An 18,424-nucleotide genomic window follows, 5' to 3' on the forward strand; every position below is an offset into this window, starting at 1 on the left:
GATTAAAAAATGTTCAGCCCTGGAACCTTTTAAAACATGTTTTTAGCAGGTCAAGTGTCTGTAGGGTGCTGCGAGCCTCTGCTGGCTTCAGATGACAGACAGGAGAGGGTTCAAATGTGCCTCTGCAATCTATATGGTAAGTGGCTCTTTTCACAGGTTGATTACATCAGACAATGACCTCAGAGGAGCTCAGAAGTCAAGATGTGTAATTATCTCTACTTAGAGCTCGAATAGCTGACATGGTTTACATGGCATACTGAGGCTGTCCTGATGTGTGTTCTCTGCGCTATAGGCTGAACCGTGACGTCCGGGTTCACTTTCACTGACTGGTGAATGTCAAGACAAATGTCATACAAATATAATTGATCACTGTTACATATGCATTATGTGTCTGAGAGCACGTATCCATACATTTGGACGTAGGTTGATCTTTCTATGAGAGAGCTAGTCCCTGAAAACATATCTTCTTACCATGTGAGATGTGGTCCTGCACAAACTGTTTTCATTTCCCATGACATATTTTTGTATTTGGGCTTTTGTTCTTGTTTTTGTCACTGGTTTGAAGTGTGCATCAGTCAGGATTTAGCAATATTTGAATCAAATGTGATGACAGTTGTGTGGTTGTTTGGTTATGTTGCCAGGCCACTGTCAATCAAATCTGAACAAAACACACCCACACAGTCCTGATGAAGCAGATTAGTTGAGTTTTTAGACATGCTAGCGGCGTGGCTCCATGGATGGCAATGTCTGTCAGCCAGTTGGTCTGCCACTTTAGTCCAGACTGAAATATCTTCCAAAGGGAAAAAAGGGGGGTACTGGGGCACACCGATTGATTTGCAGACTTGAATAGTGCAAAACGTTTCGACGTGAGGCAAAGACATAGTCAACCTAGAACAGGTGTACAATTGTCATTATATACTTGGTTGAACAGGATTTCAAATCTATTGGATAATGGATCCAATGGTGGGAGTTGCTATAGTCAAGCGCCACACCCCATGCACTTTAATCACATCAGAAACTTAAGAACACAGGCATATCTTATAATTACAAAAACAGAAGTACAAAACGTACAAGTACTGCATTCATCAAGTGGAGTTAATTAGAGGAAACATGACAAATTCAGTTCTTCATTAAAGGCCAAATGGCTCAACTGTGCCTCTCTGCAGAGCAGTGAGTTGACAATGGGTGAAACTTTTTCTATTCCCCAGAACTTTAATAACGCTGCATAGCAAATATTCATGTCCCCATCTGAACGAATTTTAATAACTTCGGTGATCCCTTCACTTTTCATCTAGCCTCATCATCAGATCAAAATGCTAATTAGCAAATGTTAGCATGCTAACATGCTAAACTGAGATGGTGAAAATGGTAAAAAATTATACCTGCCAAACATCAGCATGTTAGCATTGACATTGTGAGATGTTAGCATGTTGACATTAGCATTTAACTCAAAGCAGCCCTGTGTCTACAGCCATGCTACAGCCTCACAGAACCGTTAGCATGGCTGTAGACGCTTAACTTAGTCTTGTTTGTTCCTAACTTTAACATTTATCATTGCTTTTGTAGTTTGTAACATTATAGAGAAATACTTTGACACTAATATATTTTCATGGGCTTTAAACAAGGCTGAAATTCAATCCAACAGCTTATTTACTGAAAAGTTCTGCTTGTTTTACTCTGCTAGCTCCCAATTAGCTGAGACAAGAAGGGCAACTCCATCCAGAACAATCAAGCTCATCTCATTTTCCATCTGAGTGAGGCAGAGACTGGCAGAGCTGACACCTATTCGAGGGCTATTCACCTTAAATGTCTGTTTATCAGCTGTGTGTGAAGCTTTTGTTGCCACTGCCCTCTCTATCACCAGATAGGCACTCACAGCAGCTGAAAGCTGTACATTTCTAAATGACCTTCCTGTCAAGTCAATGCAGAGCTGTTACTGGCTCTATACAACTGATCTCTGATAAAGCAGTGGCGTACCCCTCTCAGTCCACAGCTTACATGGCACTTGACTCAAAACCAAGCAGTCTGGACAAATAAAGTGCTTTCTGTCCTGCAGATCAATGAAGTCAGTGGGGCCCTTCCTATTTTAGACAGACAAATGTATTTGTTGCCATAGCAAAGTTTCCAGGGAAACCGATCAGTCGTTTAAACCCAAAGACAGACAGACAAAAAAGAGAAGTAGAAAAAAAAAGATGCTGTAAATTGAATTAAACCACACAGCACACAGGTGCAAGTGCTCCACACAGCATTGTCTGCTCAGCTGCATGTGCTTTTCCTGGTCAAATATTCAGAGTCTTATAAAGGCTATAATGATTTAGGCCTACTGACACACACAAGCTGTCTAGTGGGGGGGGGGACAAAGCTGATGAACAAAGTGTCACGTATCTTCTTGGTTTTAATGATGTTCATGTCCTTGGTTGAAAGTTTGTTTTGAGTTCAAAGAGTGTCATGTTAGGCTGGACGACTGAAATGCAACAGAGTAAAAACAATTAAAAGAACAGTTTTTATTTAAAGAAAACAAGATGAGCATAAAACAAAGTGACGTCCTTGCTCTTATAGCCTACTCAGGTTATGTGTCAAAGTAGGCTAGCCTTGCAGTCATTTTAACAGCTGAAATAAACCCATAAAACGTGATGATTTGCTCAGTATGGCGCATCACTGCCTGTTAATTTAAATAATGGAAGTTACTGTGATGGTTAAAAATGTTAAACCCACTTGTAAGATTTCTCTGCCACTGATGTGTAACCAGTGTGTTTTCTGGTTGCTTCTGCTGGGAAACGCACAGTTTGATCTTATTGGTCAGCTGCAGCCCTGTGCCGTCTATAAAACGCACGACAGGAGCTCCGGAGCTGAGACCGTCTGAGGGCGCAGAACAGCGCCGCAGAGCGCACAGGCTTACCCGAGGAGAAACACCTGTTACTGACGGGGCAAGTCGACAAAGAGGAGCGTGTCCTTTCCTGTAGTGCTGTAAGTATATTATTTATACATTTCGGCAGACAGGAGCACTGTGTTAGGTCCCAGAGCTATACGAAGACATTGGATGTTAGAGGTTTTGGAAAACGGACTGGTGCGCAATTAGAGAAATGCTTTTTAGCACCTGTTGAACTGAATATTCGTTTGTAACTTTTATAGAATATTTTTCTTCAACTTTTTTGCTTAAAACTCACAAGTCCATATGACCTAAAGAAGCATAAAGTAATCTGTTGTTATATAATTCATTGTTAGATAATTAATCTTACGAATCTTATTTTAATCTTATTTTTTCTGACCTTTTTTCACCATCTGACCTTATATGTTTTAGTAAAACTGAAAGCCAGAATGAAATCTGAATGTTTTTAGTTTAAAGAATAAAAAGGAGAGGAGGGAGCACAAATAGTTCATGTTAATACAATGCCGATGCATCGTAAAATAAAGGATGCGACTCTAAATTTTGTATTTTAAAAAAATCAAGATTCAAAAGAAAATAGTGTTTGTTGTTGTTATTCTATTCCTAGATTGACTCTATATTTACACTAGCAATCATCGAAGCCACTCTGATGTCTAAAAACAATTATGACTCTATTTCAGTTGTTGTAAATATTGTAATATAGTTGAATTCTGGTTGATTTTGTATCATTTGTCTGTTCAAAGACTTCACATTGCTGCCTACTGAGACGTGTTGGCTGTTATTTCCCCTTTCCTAAAATGTAGTAAGTCTAGTAAATGAACTGCAGCTCTTTAAAGAAAGCCTTTTTGAAGCCATAGTATCTTTGTGAGAGCTTTTACTCTACATCATTTGTAGTCAGTAGCTCCAAAAGTTAAGCTCATATTCAGTATGCTGTATATCATATTAAATATAATAAAATGTTTCTGTTTATTTAGTCTTAATCCTTTAAATACTTGAGGTTTCATCATAGACTGCTCATCAGAGCATGGTGCTATTTTTATCTCTCTGTTCCCTGTGGAGGAACCATCCTCTGATCATTTACATCTCCCCCCGTGTGTTATTAATTCTAGACACACCTGACTACACCTACTCCACACGCCCACACATCTCACTGTCTGGTGGGACCATGTGGGTTCTGGATAAGATCCGCGGGTCGGTGGAGACCGGCATGCTGCGACAGGGGGAGAATGGAGACAAGAAAGGCGTCACCCCGTCCTACAGCAACGTCCTCACCCCTGACAAGATCCCAGACTTTTTCATTCCACCGAAGCTGGTCAGCAGCCCTCCAGAACCTGAGGTTCCTAATGTAAAGCCCAAGGAACTATTGCCACCCTCAACTTCAGAGCAAACTATCGGCAGTGGGAAAAAGATCAGCAGCCCAAGAAGTCCACGCCTGGTGGCCAAGATTGCAGGAGACACCAAGAACTTGCTGAGAGCAGCAAACCGTCACATCATACAGATAGAGAGTGCTGATGATGTTGTGGCTGGAGACACCAATGCAGACCCCCAGTCGCAGACAGCAATGTCCCTGCCTTACGTTCCCAAGACTCACACACCTTATGGCTTTGCAACCTTGAAGGAAAGCCCCCACACTCGCCGTAAAGAGTCACTGTTCCACTGTGAGCACACCAGTCCTATCACCTCCCCAAACACCCAGAGGAAGGCCCAGGGGAAAAGCAGCGATGGGGGCAACCATCTGAATCCAGCTGACTTCAACACCTCTCACATGAATCCTTACCGATACTTCAGTGGTGGGGAAAGTGACACCTGCTCCTCAGCTGAGTCCTCTCCCTTCAGCTCTCCTCTGCTCTCCCGCTCTGCCTCCCTTCTCAAGATCTTCACCCATGAGACGCAGGCCAAAGTCGTGAAAGCCAAGCGGACATTTGCTCGCCACAGCTCCCTCTCCACTGATGAGTGCAGCTCGGCTGAGCCCAGCCCCAACATCCAGAGGCGGCTTCACATCCCCTCCTTCCACAGTGGTGCCGGAGCGTCAGACCATGGGCTCCATCGGGAGCACACCATCAACCTGCACAAAGGCGGGACGGTGCGGATCAGCGCCAACTACGACTCCAGCACCTCCCGCCTGCTCATCCGCGTCCTGGTGGCGGAAAGTCTTTACGACAAGCACTATGACATCAAGAGCATCAATTGCTGCGTGTCCGTCTACCTGAACCCGGGCAAGCTGCAGAAGCAAAGGAGCAACATCATCAAGAACAGCCGCAACCCGGTCTTCAATGAAGACTTCTTCTTTGACTCGATAAGCTCAGTTCAGGTGAAGAACCTGTCGTTGAAGTTCAAGGTGGTGAACAAAGGCACCAGCCTGAAGAGGGACACACTGCTGGGAGAGCGGGAGATACCTCTAACAAAGCTGCTCTCAGGTCTTTAAAGCCACAGGACCTGGAGGTCAAAGGAGGGAAAAAAACAAGGATACTGATTAAAGCTTAAATTAGATGTTTGCACTGGTTTCTATACAAATGACTCTTTTTATTCCAATAGATGAAAACAGTGTAGCAACATTACAATGAAGGGAGAGGAAAAGGAAGGGTTTCTAGCAAGTGAAACATATTCCTAGAAGGAAAGAGAGGCTTCTTCTGAGATCTGAAAAAACCCCACCAAGATCAGGAAATTAATCTTTTGATGTACATGGACGGATGATGATGGTGGTTGAGGTGTGCCTGGTTCCTTCTCCCAATATCGAATGCTCATTAAGCCAAGCCGGGCTCGACAGCAACAGATGAATATGACAGATGAAAGCGTTTTTTTTTCTCCCAGCCAACTTCCTCAGCCAGGTCTGGTTCAAAGGTTGGACGACACCTGTGCATCAACCTGTCTCTGTGTCTTCACCTGCACTGTGTTCGTCATGCGTGGCATCGTTTTATTATTGTAATGTGACATAAATCCACAGCAGCACAGGATGTGATGCTACATTCGTTACACCGTGTGTTCAGCACAAAGATGCTTTTGTAAATCAGTGCGAGCTTTGAAGTGGAACTGGATCCTGATGTGCAAATGACCCTTTGATCCCAGTTGCCATGGCCTACCTCCCACAGAGGAGGGCGAGGGGAAAACCGAGTAGCCACAATAGCCACATTTACATGCACATCCCAAATAGAATTATAATGCAATTAGTAATGCATGTAAGACTAAGTCCTATGATTACATAATCTGATCTTATGTTAGTGTAATTATGTTCTTATTAACAGACAGACCCCAGTACCATGTATGTGCTCCAAAAATCTCTAAGTTTTGTCTGTAATTTAGTAAAGTTAAAGTAACGTTAAAGTTAATGGTGCCCTGTGGACTTCTATGGTCATTGTTTACATTCAGTGTTTCTTACCAAAATGCATTGGGTGAATCCTTGAGGTCTAACAAACATGTTGAATGCATTTCTGTCTTCATAAAACAACTTGTTAAATGTTTTAAATCCTGCATTGTTTACATCCGTATTCACTTGCTAGCAGTCTTTTTCTTGACTGCCTTTGTATAGTTTGAAACCAGTAGGATAATGTATTGTAGCACGCATGCATGACACAAACTAAATAATTTTTTTTAACAAATTTTTAAATTCTGCGTGTGCAGTAAGAATGTTTGAGCCTGTCTAATGCACATCAATTTATTTCAAGTAAAGCGAAAGTAAAAGAAAGTTTCATTTTTATTGATTGTAGTGGAACATTCAGAAAATGTATTTCATTTCAATAAATGAAAAATCTTAAAAACAAGTTGATTTCTATTGCAAAAAGGTTGAAAAATTCTTACTGCACTTGCAAATATTTGCAAACTTTTATAAAAAAAAATTAAACTCAGTTATAGACAGAAATGTATGCAGTGTGGGGTACCCAGATTTTAATGTCTTTAATAGCCACCTGTTATGTCTTTAACTGCATGAAACCCAACTCACCGAGTTAATGAATGTGGAACTACAAAGAAGAAATGTTTGCAGGATATATGAGAAGATTCTTTCATATATTTGGTATGTACTTTATTTCTGTTTGGTTGATGAAATCTCTTCAGCCTCATGAAGGACCAGTGTGGACGTTCCAGCAGCAGCCTGTCACGCTTGTCTCATCCAGTGTGGGCACCTTGATTAAATCTTGTGCAACTAGGCAACGGGCTCTCGCCAAATAGGTACACCAACATCTTCACTCTGCATTCAAACCATTTGGCGAAACTTCAGTGTTATTCTGCACAGATTCTCAACACCAAGAACACAGGAGAAGAGTCGATTAGCTTGGAGTTTTTTAGTTGATCACACAGCCACATGAAAGATCTTTTGGACATTTAAAATTTCTTTCCACTCTGCTTCATTCAGAAGTCACTCAGGATCAATGTTCCTCTGATTCTCAACAGATACCTAAAACTTTCCAGTCGAGTGGCACCTGAAGGATAACATTTTACAGTACCATTTTGATAGGAGTAAGCCTGTGGCAGTGGCAAAGTGCTTTAACTGCTGATTTAACTGATTTTCGGTTAATTTTGATAGCAGTGAGACAAGAAACAAGGTTATTAAAAGTCAAATTAAATAACTCCATCACGTAACAGTCATTAATTTATGCAACAAGGCTCTTGCCTCAGTTGAAGTATTGGCAGTGGACAAATACAGTACTTGTGTGCATGTAAATGTATTAAATATCTCATATGAGTAAAACAGAGCACTGGTGTCACAGTGCAGAGTACCAGTTGCATGGCATGAATATGTCAATGACATACTGGTGTTTGCATGACATGCTTAAAGTTTTATGAGACCCTAAAGCCTTACTACGTATGTGTGTGTGTGTGTGTGAGAGAGAGAGAGAGAGAGAGAGAGTGTGTGTTTTGATTAGCATGACATTTTGTCCAGAGTTGTAAATTTTCTATGTACAATATAGTATTTTGTAAAATGCTTTTGATTGGTTTGAAATTACTCTAAACGTGTGTTGGATTTGTACCGTATATATCTACATATGTACTAGTTTCTACAATTGTCACTGAAATGCCAATTATGCACCAGCAAGTGAGAAGTGCTGATGACAGGCATCTTAATTATGTCTGTTTCAACTTTAATGAAGCCAAGGGGAAGAGGCAGCAATGTCAAGAAAGAAATAAGGAAAACAAGGCAACAAGGAAAACTATGTTATGGGTTTTGACATGAACAGCAGCCCTCTCCTCTTTCAGTGTACTCTGCTGTCCATCTGAGGAATTAAAAGAAATTGCATGCGATTGCAGCCTCGAGTGCGACTACAGACAGAAAAGAAGTCAGAGACATCAGAGTGATGCAAATTACTGAGGTTTCTCACACACTGCCCCAAAGCTTCAAGTTTAATTCTGTAAGGATTATTCTCACCTGGTGTTTGTAGCTCACTTGTAGCACTGCTATTGATATGCTCTGTATACTTTATGTACAGTGACACTGCTGGTTGTTATGGTGTGGAAGTCAGTGATCTGTTGTAATCCCTGTTGCATACTCGTGTGCAAACATACAGTGCCTGCTCGTAGAGTTATTGTATTTTCTACTCAAAAGTTCCTAAATTGTACTCAACCCTGTTGTTACCAAACCCTTTCTGAGGTTTCTTCTAGCATGGCTAACATTCTTTAGTAGCGTCAGTGCAAAGTTTAAGTGGATTCTTATTATCTCGTGGTGCGTCACCTTGTGCTCTGATTCTAGATGAGGATTTGCTGCAGACACAAATGTTTTTAATGATACAACTGAAATATGGCTGATGTGTTCTGCAAATTGTCCAACTGAGCCCTATTTTTATAACTAATTGTTTTGACTGTTTTCATGTGGCTTATCGTTTAATAGAATTAAAATGCAGGGAGAAAAACAATAAACAGTTATTTGACTGCTTCTGCCTGGCCAGGCTGTGCTGTTCTAAGTCAACTGTGGCCTTGTCAGAGATTCATATTCTGTGAATGGTATCAAGTATGGCCACATGTCTGAATGGAACAACCTTATCAGTAAACATATCTAAAGAAATATCTATTGTAGCTTTAAGAAACTTGATAGGAGGTATAACACTGTTACACTTTTGAGTTGTTTTTAAGAGTTTGTTTCTTTGACTGTCTTTCTTTGCCACAGAAAATTATAAGAAACAAGTTTTAGACTCAGTCATGTTTCACGTCCTGTCTCTGAATGGTTTCAGAAAAAGCAGAAACTGAAGACATCAATGTAGGCTTTACATTTCACATTTGAACAATATAGCAGCACAAAGTTCCATCACGTTTGTGCGCTTTTTATTGTTTTTGTGGTAGATTTCGAACTGACCTGGAGGCTTTAACAGAAATATATTGGACAATGTTGAGGGGTGATAAGTCCTGATAAGACCACTTGAAAAAATGAACAGCCCCGTTTTTCCCCCCTTATGTTTAACTATCTGAAAAGATAAACATCCTAATAATCTCTAATTCATATAAAAAAGGTTCATCCTCTGTACAGTGCTGAGTCTGAAATGTCAGACTCAGCGTCTCAGGCTCAGCTCTACTTTTATCAGTCCATGCTACTTAGGTTCAGTCTCCTGCTTGTATGTTAGCATTAATCTCAAAGTGTAACTGAAGCTGATGGGAATTTGGTCATTTGTTTTAGTAGAATGGTTTTGACATTTTGAGAAACACACTTTTTTGCGTTCTTGCCAAGAATTATTTGAGAAGATTGAAATCACTCTCATATCTGTAAGTTAACTATTGAGCCAGAGCCAGGAGGCGTTTAGCTTAGCTTAGTGTATGGAAAACAGGCGGAAACAGCTAGCCTGGCTCGCTCAAAAATTTGTGAAAATAATATGCCTACCAGCACCTCTAAAGTGAACTAATTAACGCTTTATATTAGGTTTGTTTAATCCGTACACAAAACAAAATGTAAAAATGAGTTGCGTGCTGTAACTATTAACGACCAGCACAGTGAGTTAGCATATTTCCAAAAACTATTCTTTTAAAGGGGTTCTGACATCATAACAGAAATGTTAGACAAGTGGAAATTTTGACCTGTTGGTGGCAATATATCAAATGTCAGTTGACCACCAAAGTAATCATGGTTCACCCTCTGATGAGCATGAATATGTTTACCAAATGTTATGACCATATATTCAATAGTTGTCAAGATATTTCACTCTGGACCAAAGTGTTGAACCAACAAAAAGATATTGAGTCACGTTGATTGTGTGGTTAAAAATAAGGTTGGTTATTTCAAATGCCAACCTTTATTTGAGCCACAGGAGGAATTACAAGAATTAGGTTTCCCATCTTCCAGCCTGTTGTGGTGGAAATCAGTCCTTATATCTCTGCACTCAGTAGCCGTTTAATTAGGTACGGGACGGAGAGGTTTGACTGATAACGTTTAAAATGAGAATTGAGGAAAGCGTCAGTGCCTGTGTGTGTGAGAGACTGAGAGTGGTGGTCAGTTTGATGTTGTATTGAATTCCTTAAGCTTTTTTAACATACTGTATATACTGTATGCTGAAGTGTCTCTCAAGTCTTCCTGTCTTGACAGGTTCTCTCTGAGAAATGAAACTGAAATGTGCCAGTCCGTTACTTGACACTGAAATCTTTCATTTCTTTCCAGACTTAGATAAACAATGAAAGCTGGTTTCCGTGCTGTTGTTGTACTTGCTGTGTGTCTGGCCTGTGCAGGTAGAAACTTTTTTACTGTAATGCTACAACCATGGAAGCTGTTCTCTGGTTACTGACTGTGTTAATGGAAATGAAATACTTCAATTAAAGGAAATATTCCCCAGAATCTCTGCTTATGTTATTATTGATTTACAAATCCTCAGTGCACTTATTGTAGATGATGTGAAGATATTTGTGTCAATTAAGTAGAATTACCAAGCATTAATATTGCATGTCCACTGGTGGTGTACACAGACTGAGGTGGTCAGAACTGCTTTACCAATTGAGCCTGACTGATACAGGGATTTTGAGGCCAATAAAAAATCTGATATACTGGTTATCCAAAGACTTGTGATAAAAATATGTTAAAGGCAGAATATTTTCCAGTAGAACAAAATACTTTATTATCAAATATGTTTATAGCAGCAAATACAATGTAACACCACAGTGTGGTTTACTAGAAATTAATGATCATAAAAAACTATACAAAAAACAATGTATGTTAAACTCCAATTAAAATACTGAGGGTCAAATATAGATTAAAAAAATAGGGTTTATTGCTGCAACTTACTGCAGTGGCATTCCTTTGTACACACAGTGCCCGCCAGCATATACACTGTGTCAATATATTTGTGATAAGGCAAAACAGGATAAAAATATTGTCTTTATTGGTATATAATCTGAGCTCAATACTGTGCACATAGCGGCAACACTTTTAGTTCAAATCCTCTGGAACTTGTTGTGTCTGTCCTTTCACTAGAAACTGCCTAACAATGTATAAATACCCCAAATGTATCTTTTAAATGGGACTTCCACTGTAATGACATGGAGGGAGATATTTTTTTAAACTCTTTGGTTTTTAAAGCATTTATAGAGTTGTGTACAGTGGCTAGCCACTGGAATGAATATACAGTATAATCCAATTTAAAATCAAATTTATGAAATGAAATTGGGTATGAAAATAGTTACTTCATTTATTATGATAAGTTCTTTTTTATTTTGGAGAAATTAAAAAACAAAACACAGTGTTTGTTTGTTCTTGTATAAATATAAGTAGCTAATTAACCAATCTTACTGTTTAATCAGATGTTTACCACTGATGTTCAGTTTCCTGTTACGAGGTCCAGGTAAATGGGAAACTCGCTTTCCGCATCGCAAAAACAGGAAATAAACATCAATAGTAACATGCAATATCAGTAAAAACAATAAGTGATAGCAATAAGTGAAAATTAATTAAAACAGGTAAAAAGAAAATAATTAGTATAAACACGGACTGTCTTGCTGGCAACAACAGAGAGTGCAAATTTATTAATGGAGAGAAAATTAAGTGATTTTTTAGCATCTAGTAAAAAAATAATGTGTAAATCAATTTCACCCAGGGATTTCATACCTCTGCCCCAAACTGGTGCTCACCTCTAATGTTACTGGTCACCTTTATCAACTTGTTCAATTGGTCACCAATTAGGTTTCCATACCAACACCAAAGACTAAAACAGACTCAATAAATGATCCATAAGATAGTGTCAACAATTTCTTGTTGATATTAAAAAATGTCTATATTACGAAAAACAGCCTCTGATTATTATTATTGTTTTTGTACAGATTGCATCTGTATTTATCCTTAAACTCAAGGTCTCATCAACAACCGTTGCTTGGTACTTCTACCTTGCTACAACACCCATTTCTTGTGCTCTGATAGCAATGAAGGTGGAAGGATGTGGTTACTGAACGTGATCATACAGTTAAAAGCGTAAAATTTATTCCACTCTTTTGTGCACTGCAGGATGGCATCTCAGTGTTTTAACGGAGGCAGTTATACAGACGTTTTATCTGCACATCATGAATAAGAGAGGAAAAGGTGCTTGTGACTGAGAGGATGGAAACATCCCTGTGCCCCTCAAGGCTCTCCTCTGACTGAGTACATTCCCAACATTTTCAGTCAGGAGAGCATCTTATTGTCCCTCCTTCCCTCATCTCTGGCTGCTCTGCCTATGTCCTTTCTGTCTTTCTAATTACTTGATTCACCACAGTAATGTGACACTCTTGCTCACTCAGACCAACACCAAGTCTTCTCAATGACATTTTTCCACTTAAAATCCCATATAAAACAGAATTTTCAGGCCTCCTGTCATTTCTCAACCTCTTCTATCCTGAATTAGCATTAACAGCATTCACAAACAGAGATATTAAACAAATCATCTCTGCCATGTTGTCTTTAATTGATAGGGTAAAAATACCGCACCATCACCATTAGCCTCAGGGAGGAGTCAGTCTAGGAGCTGCCCGTTTGGAGAGGAAGTGCGTGGGAGGCGGAAGGAGACAGGAGCTGTTACACACCAGGTAATAACTGCTGCCATTGTCACATTTCTATTCCTCTGCATGCTTATTTGTCTTTTTTTTAAACAACTTTAAAACTGCACCAATCAATAGTTTTAAATTACCAATAATTCAAATGTATAATGTGAAAATGGTCACTTGTATTAATGAATCCACAGAGAATTATCACCCAAATCTGCAGTTCCCCCTCAGCTCTATGGAAAGTTTTAGAGTCTTTCAGCTCACTGTTTTGGTTTTAAGGCCCACAATTTTAAAAATTGAAAAGTATTGGACTTACATTTGTCATGTGGCAACAAACACAACCACAAATAAACACTAATGTGTTTACAGTTTGTTCCACCGCCACCATACGTTAAAACAAGAGTCTACAGCCATCCCAGCGGCTCCATGAGACCATACATCAAGATCAGCAGTGCTTTGAGCTAAATGCTAACATCTGCATGCCAACATGTTCACAAAGACAAAGCTAACATTAAGCAGGAGTAATGTTTACCATGTTCATCATCTTAGCTTAGCGTGTTAGCATGCAAACATTTGATAATTAGCACTAAACACAATGTACAGCTGAGGCGGATGGGAAAGATCATTGGCTTTGCAGGTATTTAGTCATTTAAGTATTGGGCAAAGTGAAATTGTATTATTACAGTTCTTTTTGAGAGGGACATGAATTTGTGTACCATATCTCATGGCAATACGTTTAATAGTTGTCATGACATTTTACTCAAAACCACAAATGTCAACTGCGGGGTGGTCGCTAGAGAAAAAGTCAGGGGATTACCAAAGTCAGTAGGACTTATCCTCTAGAGACCATGAATGTCTGTGCAAAATTTCATGGCAATTCATCCAATAGTTGACTAGAGTTCAGCAACTTGACTCAGGTTTCAGGCTCGGGTTGAATTCATTTCAAATGTACTTAATAAGAAAATTCTTTGGAATGCCTTTCCAAAGCAAGCATAACTTTGCATTTTTAAAGAAATAACAAAAATATAGCCTTGCTGTCGGGTCTGGTTCGGATCTCAGGTGGGTTCAGTCGGGTCTGAAAGACGCGGGTAGGGGTCTCGGTTTTTAGGCAGTACTGGAATGACGGAATCCTTCCCTGGAGCTGAACCACTGGCATGGCTGTAAATTAAATTTGAACTTAACATCTTTTAAACAGCCCCCTTTTGTAAAATGCACCAGGTTGGAAAGTCGGAAGCATGTCCTGGTGGTCATAGGTCTGATCCTGTGTGACAAACCCTACACCAGGACTATTCAATTACAAATTCAATTGGGCCAGATTTTAAAACCAGGAAATGTAGATGGGCCAGACATTTTCAGGTTAAAACCTTTTTTATTTTTGTTTTTGGTAATGAGACATTTTAAACAAATGCAAATGAATGTAATATAAAAAATAGCAGGCATTTGGAGATGGCGGTAAAATAAACAAATACTTGCCAGTCAGCTGAAGAAGACTGTTTGGTTATTTGGTGACTATCATGCTAGTTAGCTTAGCATGATAGTTAACATGTTCTTAGCTGGTTGTTGTTGGCTAGCATGTTGTTAGCTGATGGCGTTAGGGGTAAACTGATGGTTTTCATTGTCAAATTTACGTTTCAAGGTTGACAGAGACATATTTTCAGTAGAGCACTTCCCTACTTGTGACTGTCAATAGCTAGATGTTTTGAAAATCTAATAAGCGTGGTTGGAACTCACATGAGAAAACGTTGATTTGTGAAATATATGATTGGCGGTGTTGCTACATCCATAAACATCCTACCTGATTGGTGCTGCGCATGTGGAACTCTCAGCAGAGATGAGAAGGAAGCAATAGCATACACTATATATGTAGTTTACTTATTTTGTCATATATCAGATGTATGTTTGCTGGGCCACTCGGAGGTTGTGGCCCACGGGCCGCAAATTGAAGAGGCCTGCCCTACACCCTGACCTCACTGACGAATACATGCAGCTTTTGAATTTCTTGTGGGCAAATGAGGTGATAATCTCCAAATCAATCAACTCAATAGAATCACATAACCCACAAGACATTCACATACACACTCATGACAGCTGATGTAGATGTGACTGATGGTTTATCAGAAGTGTAAGCACCTTTTTGTCCCCTCCACCACCACCTCATTCAACAACTGAGTCACCTCAAACAACTTTGCCTGCTATAACTGAACATTTCCACTATTTATTATTCAGGATCCCACACACAAGCAACAGACTCATACAGATCCTCTTCCTCTCTCCCTGCCATCCCTAATTCATCACCCACATGCACATGCACACGCCAAAATACTATTAGATTTCCTGTGCCGCACATGAGATGATGCCATTGCCTACACCCGCTCACTGTAGCGGCAAGAAAATGTTTTTCCAATATCATTCATCTGCCATTGTTCATTTCCATCCTCTGCCGGATGTCTCTCACAGCTTGTAAATTGATTTATAATGCTGTCTTAGGGTGGAGGATGGGGGAAAACACAGTGTAGGGTCTGGAAATGGGTGCAGGTTCTGGATACGTAGGTGTGATGTGGCAGCAGCAATGAAAACCTATACTCTGTAGGACAAATTTGATTGAGTTTTCATCCTGGTTTCCTTGACTTGAGGGAGGAAAGGTTTAGGGCTGTTATTGGCTTTGGGATTACTATGGCAACCACAGAGCAGAGTGTTCTGTGAGTAAAGGAATGAGATGAGTGTGTGTGTGTGTCTGTGTGTGTGTGTGTGTGCGTGCGTGTGTGTCGAGTGGGGGGTTGAGTATTGCTGTTTAAACTGCCATCCAGTATAACTGTAGCACACTCTGTTTTTCCTTTCAGCGTTAACCCTCAAACAAAGATGAAATGTGGCGTGATGTTTAATTAGTGGCCCTCACAATGTTGTCAGTGCGTGTGTCCAGTTCTAAATACTGAATGTTTTTTATTTTTTTATTTTGGTCTGTCAGCCTACTATCAGAGGTACTGTATACGCCTACAGATGTTTTACTAGAAACTTTAAACACGTGAAACCCAACTAATGCAGTGGCGTTACATTGTAAAAGAACACTCCCTTGATAAATATCAGATTTTAAAAAATCAAATAGAACAAAGCCATCATTAATGTTACACCTGTGCCTTGTCTACTATGAAGGTCAAATATCCATAATGAGAAACATCTATTGCTGCTACTGGTGTGATTACTGAAATGTCATGTGTTACTCTATTGGCTGTATATAAGAGACTGTGCTATACTTTATATGTTTACAATAAACTCTCCTACAATAAGCTCTTATCATTCTAATTACAAATAGTGTCTATAGACTACAAACTCTTCCTCAAGGCAGAAAAATGTATGTTCCATCAGTCCTCAGTGCAGTTCCTCGGCCACATCAGTAGCAGTGGCATCCAAATGAACGAGGGGAAAGTGGACGCATCCGGAAATGGCCAACACCCAACACCATCAAGGAACTGCACAGATTCCTAGGATTCGCGAACTTTTACCGTCGCTTCATCCAAGGCTACTGCACAATAGTACAACCCCTGACCGACCTGCTCCATAACAAGCCCAAGTCTCTGTCCTGGCCACCCACCACACAAGAAGCCTTCACCCTCCTCAAAGAGGCCTTCACCAGTGCACCACTCCTAGCCCATCTGGATCCGGAACGACCATTTACGGTTGAGGTAAACGCCTCCACCACTGGGGTCGGAGCGGTGCTATCTCAACTGCAGGGGACTCCGGCCAGACTCCACCCATGTGCTTTCTTCTCCCGGAAACTCAGCCCGGCGGAGAGAAATTATGACATCGGAAATCGCAACCTGCTGGCTATCAAGTTGGCCCTGGAGGAATGGAGGCATTGGCTGGAGGGCGCCCACCACCCAGTCACAGTACTGACCAACCACAAAAACTTGGAATATCTCCAAAATGCCAAACCGTTCAATCCCGCCAGGCCCGCTGGGCTCTATACTTCACCCGGTTCCAGTTTCACATCTTCTACCGTCCTGGTGCCAAGAACACCAAGGCAGATGCCCTATCCCGACTACACACCCCGACGAAGCCATCGAGGAACCAGAACCCATTCTCCCCAGCACATCTTCGTGAATCCCATCCAGTGGTCAGAAACTTCCGTTCCCTCCGCCAATGCCTCCACCAGCACTCCGCCGGGCTGCCCTCCAAACCATCAATATGTCCCTAGAACCCAACGCACCCCTCTAATCCATGCCTCCCACACATCTCTGGGCACTGGTCACCCAGGGGCCAATGAAACCCTCTCGTTGCTATGGGAATGCTTCTGGTGGCCCAATATGGCCAGGGATGTGAGAAGGTACGTAAAAGGATGTCAAGAGTGCACCATTTCCAAAAGCCCACGCCATCTTCCAGCAGGCAAACTGTGCCCACTTGATTTTATCACCGATTTACCACCCTCCAACAACAATACCTGCATCCTAGTGGTTGTGGATAGATAGATAGATAGATAGATAGATAGATAGATAGACAGACAGACAGACAGACAGACAGACAGACAGACAGACAGACCGACCGACCGACCGACCGACCGACCGACCGACCGACAGACAGACAGACAGACAGACAGACAGACAGACAGACAGATAGATAGATAGATAGACAGATAGATAGATAGATAGATAGATAGATAGATAAGTCATGCCGACTTATTCCACTCCGAGGACTACTCACGGCCATGGAAACAGTGGAGTGCATGTTCAACCACATCTTCAGATACTATGGGATCCCAGAGGACATCGAGTCCGGCAGAGGCCCCCAGTTCAAATCCCAGGTATGGAAGGCTTTCTTCTCGCTCCTAGGTGTGACCGTCAGCCTCTCCTCTGGATACCATCCACAAACCAACGGCCAGACGGAAAGGAAAATCCAGGAAATTGGACGCTTCCTACGTACCTTCTGCCATGGCCATCAGGACTCTTGGAACCAGTTCCTGGGTTGGGCCGAGTACATCCAGAACTCTCTGCATCAACCAACCAGCCCTGTTTTTTTTGAGGAACATCAGGTGGTCAGTGTTGCAAAAAAACAGCTGAAAAAGGAACTTGTCTTTTTATATGTGAATTAGACCACGCTATCATATCTATAAATATGAATCTGAATGGATTAGGGCTAAAATCATGTTGATCTTGATGAATTGATTAATCGTTTGATCTGTAAAATCTTAGCAAATTGTGAAAAAAGTCCATCACAAGTTCTCAAAACGCATGGTGACTTTTGAAAATGCTTTTTTTTTGTCTGACCAACAGTCATATTCAGTCTACTGTAATAGAAGAGTAAAAAATGCTCAAACTATTATTCGATTATCAAAATAGTTGCCGATCAATTTGCTTTTGATCAACTACTCGAGAAATTGTTGCAGCTGGAATGGATTCAATAAACAGTTAATTTCAAAATAAGATGTTTACCGTTCAAAAATGTTGGCATCTACTCTCACAAAATAACCGATGGAATGAATGTAAAGCTAATGAGAGAAGATTATTGATGTCATTATTCATGTTGAAATGTTTTCTCATATAACTGCATCATTATAGAAGATAATCATTGAAATATTGACTGATAAAGATTAAGCATTAGGCTGTAGCTTTTTGAAACAGAACAATCAAT

General features: G+C 40.6%; 1 protein-coding gene across 2 annotated transcripts; it reads left to right on the forward strand.

The window, feature by feature from the left end:
• LOC122877831 (C2 calcium-dependent domain-containing protein 4C) lies at positions 1 to 10,631 on the forward strand. Of its 2 annotated transcripts, XM_044199960.1 has the most exons (3): positions 1 to 136; positions 2,786 to 2,967; positions 3,997 to 10,631. In XM_044199960.1, exon 3 carries the CDS (start codon positions 4,053 to 4,055, stop codon positions 5,310 to 5,312), a length of 1,260 nt encoding a protein of 419 aa, XP_044055895.1. In that variant the 5' UTR covers positions 1 to 136; positions 2,786 to 2,967; positions 3,997 to 4,052; the 3' UTR covers positions 5,313 to 10,631. The 2 variants fall into 2 exon arrangements, with proteins under 2 accessions (XP_044055895.1, XP_044055896.1); XM_044199961.1 differs by lacking the exons at positions 1 to 136; positions 2,786 to 2,967 and adding an exon at positions 3,553 to 3,689.
• Positions 10,632 to 18,424: the final 7,793 nt, after the last annotated feature.

The sequence above is a fragment of the Siniperca chuatsi genome, linkage group LG6, assembly GCF_020085105.1.
Source record: "Siniperca chuatsi isolate FFG_IHB_CAS linkage group LG6, ASM2008510v1, whole genome shotgun sequence".
NCBI lineage: Eukaryota > Metazoa > Chordata > Actinopteri > Centrarchiformes > Sinipercidae > Siniperca > Siniperca chuatsi.

Bases quoted from the DNA above. Each gene is read 5' to 3' on its own strand.
- LOC122877831 (XM_044199960.1), top strand. From the start codon at position 4,053: ATGTGGGTTCTGGATAAGATCCGCGGGTCGGTGGAGACCGGCATGCTG.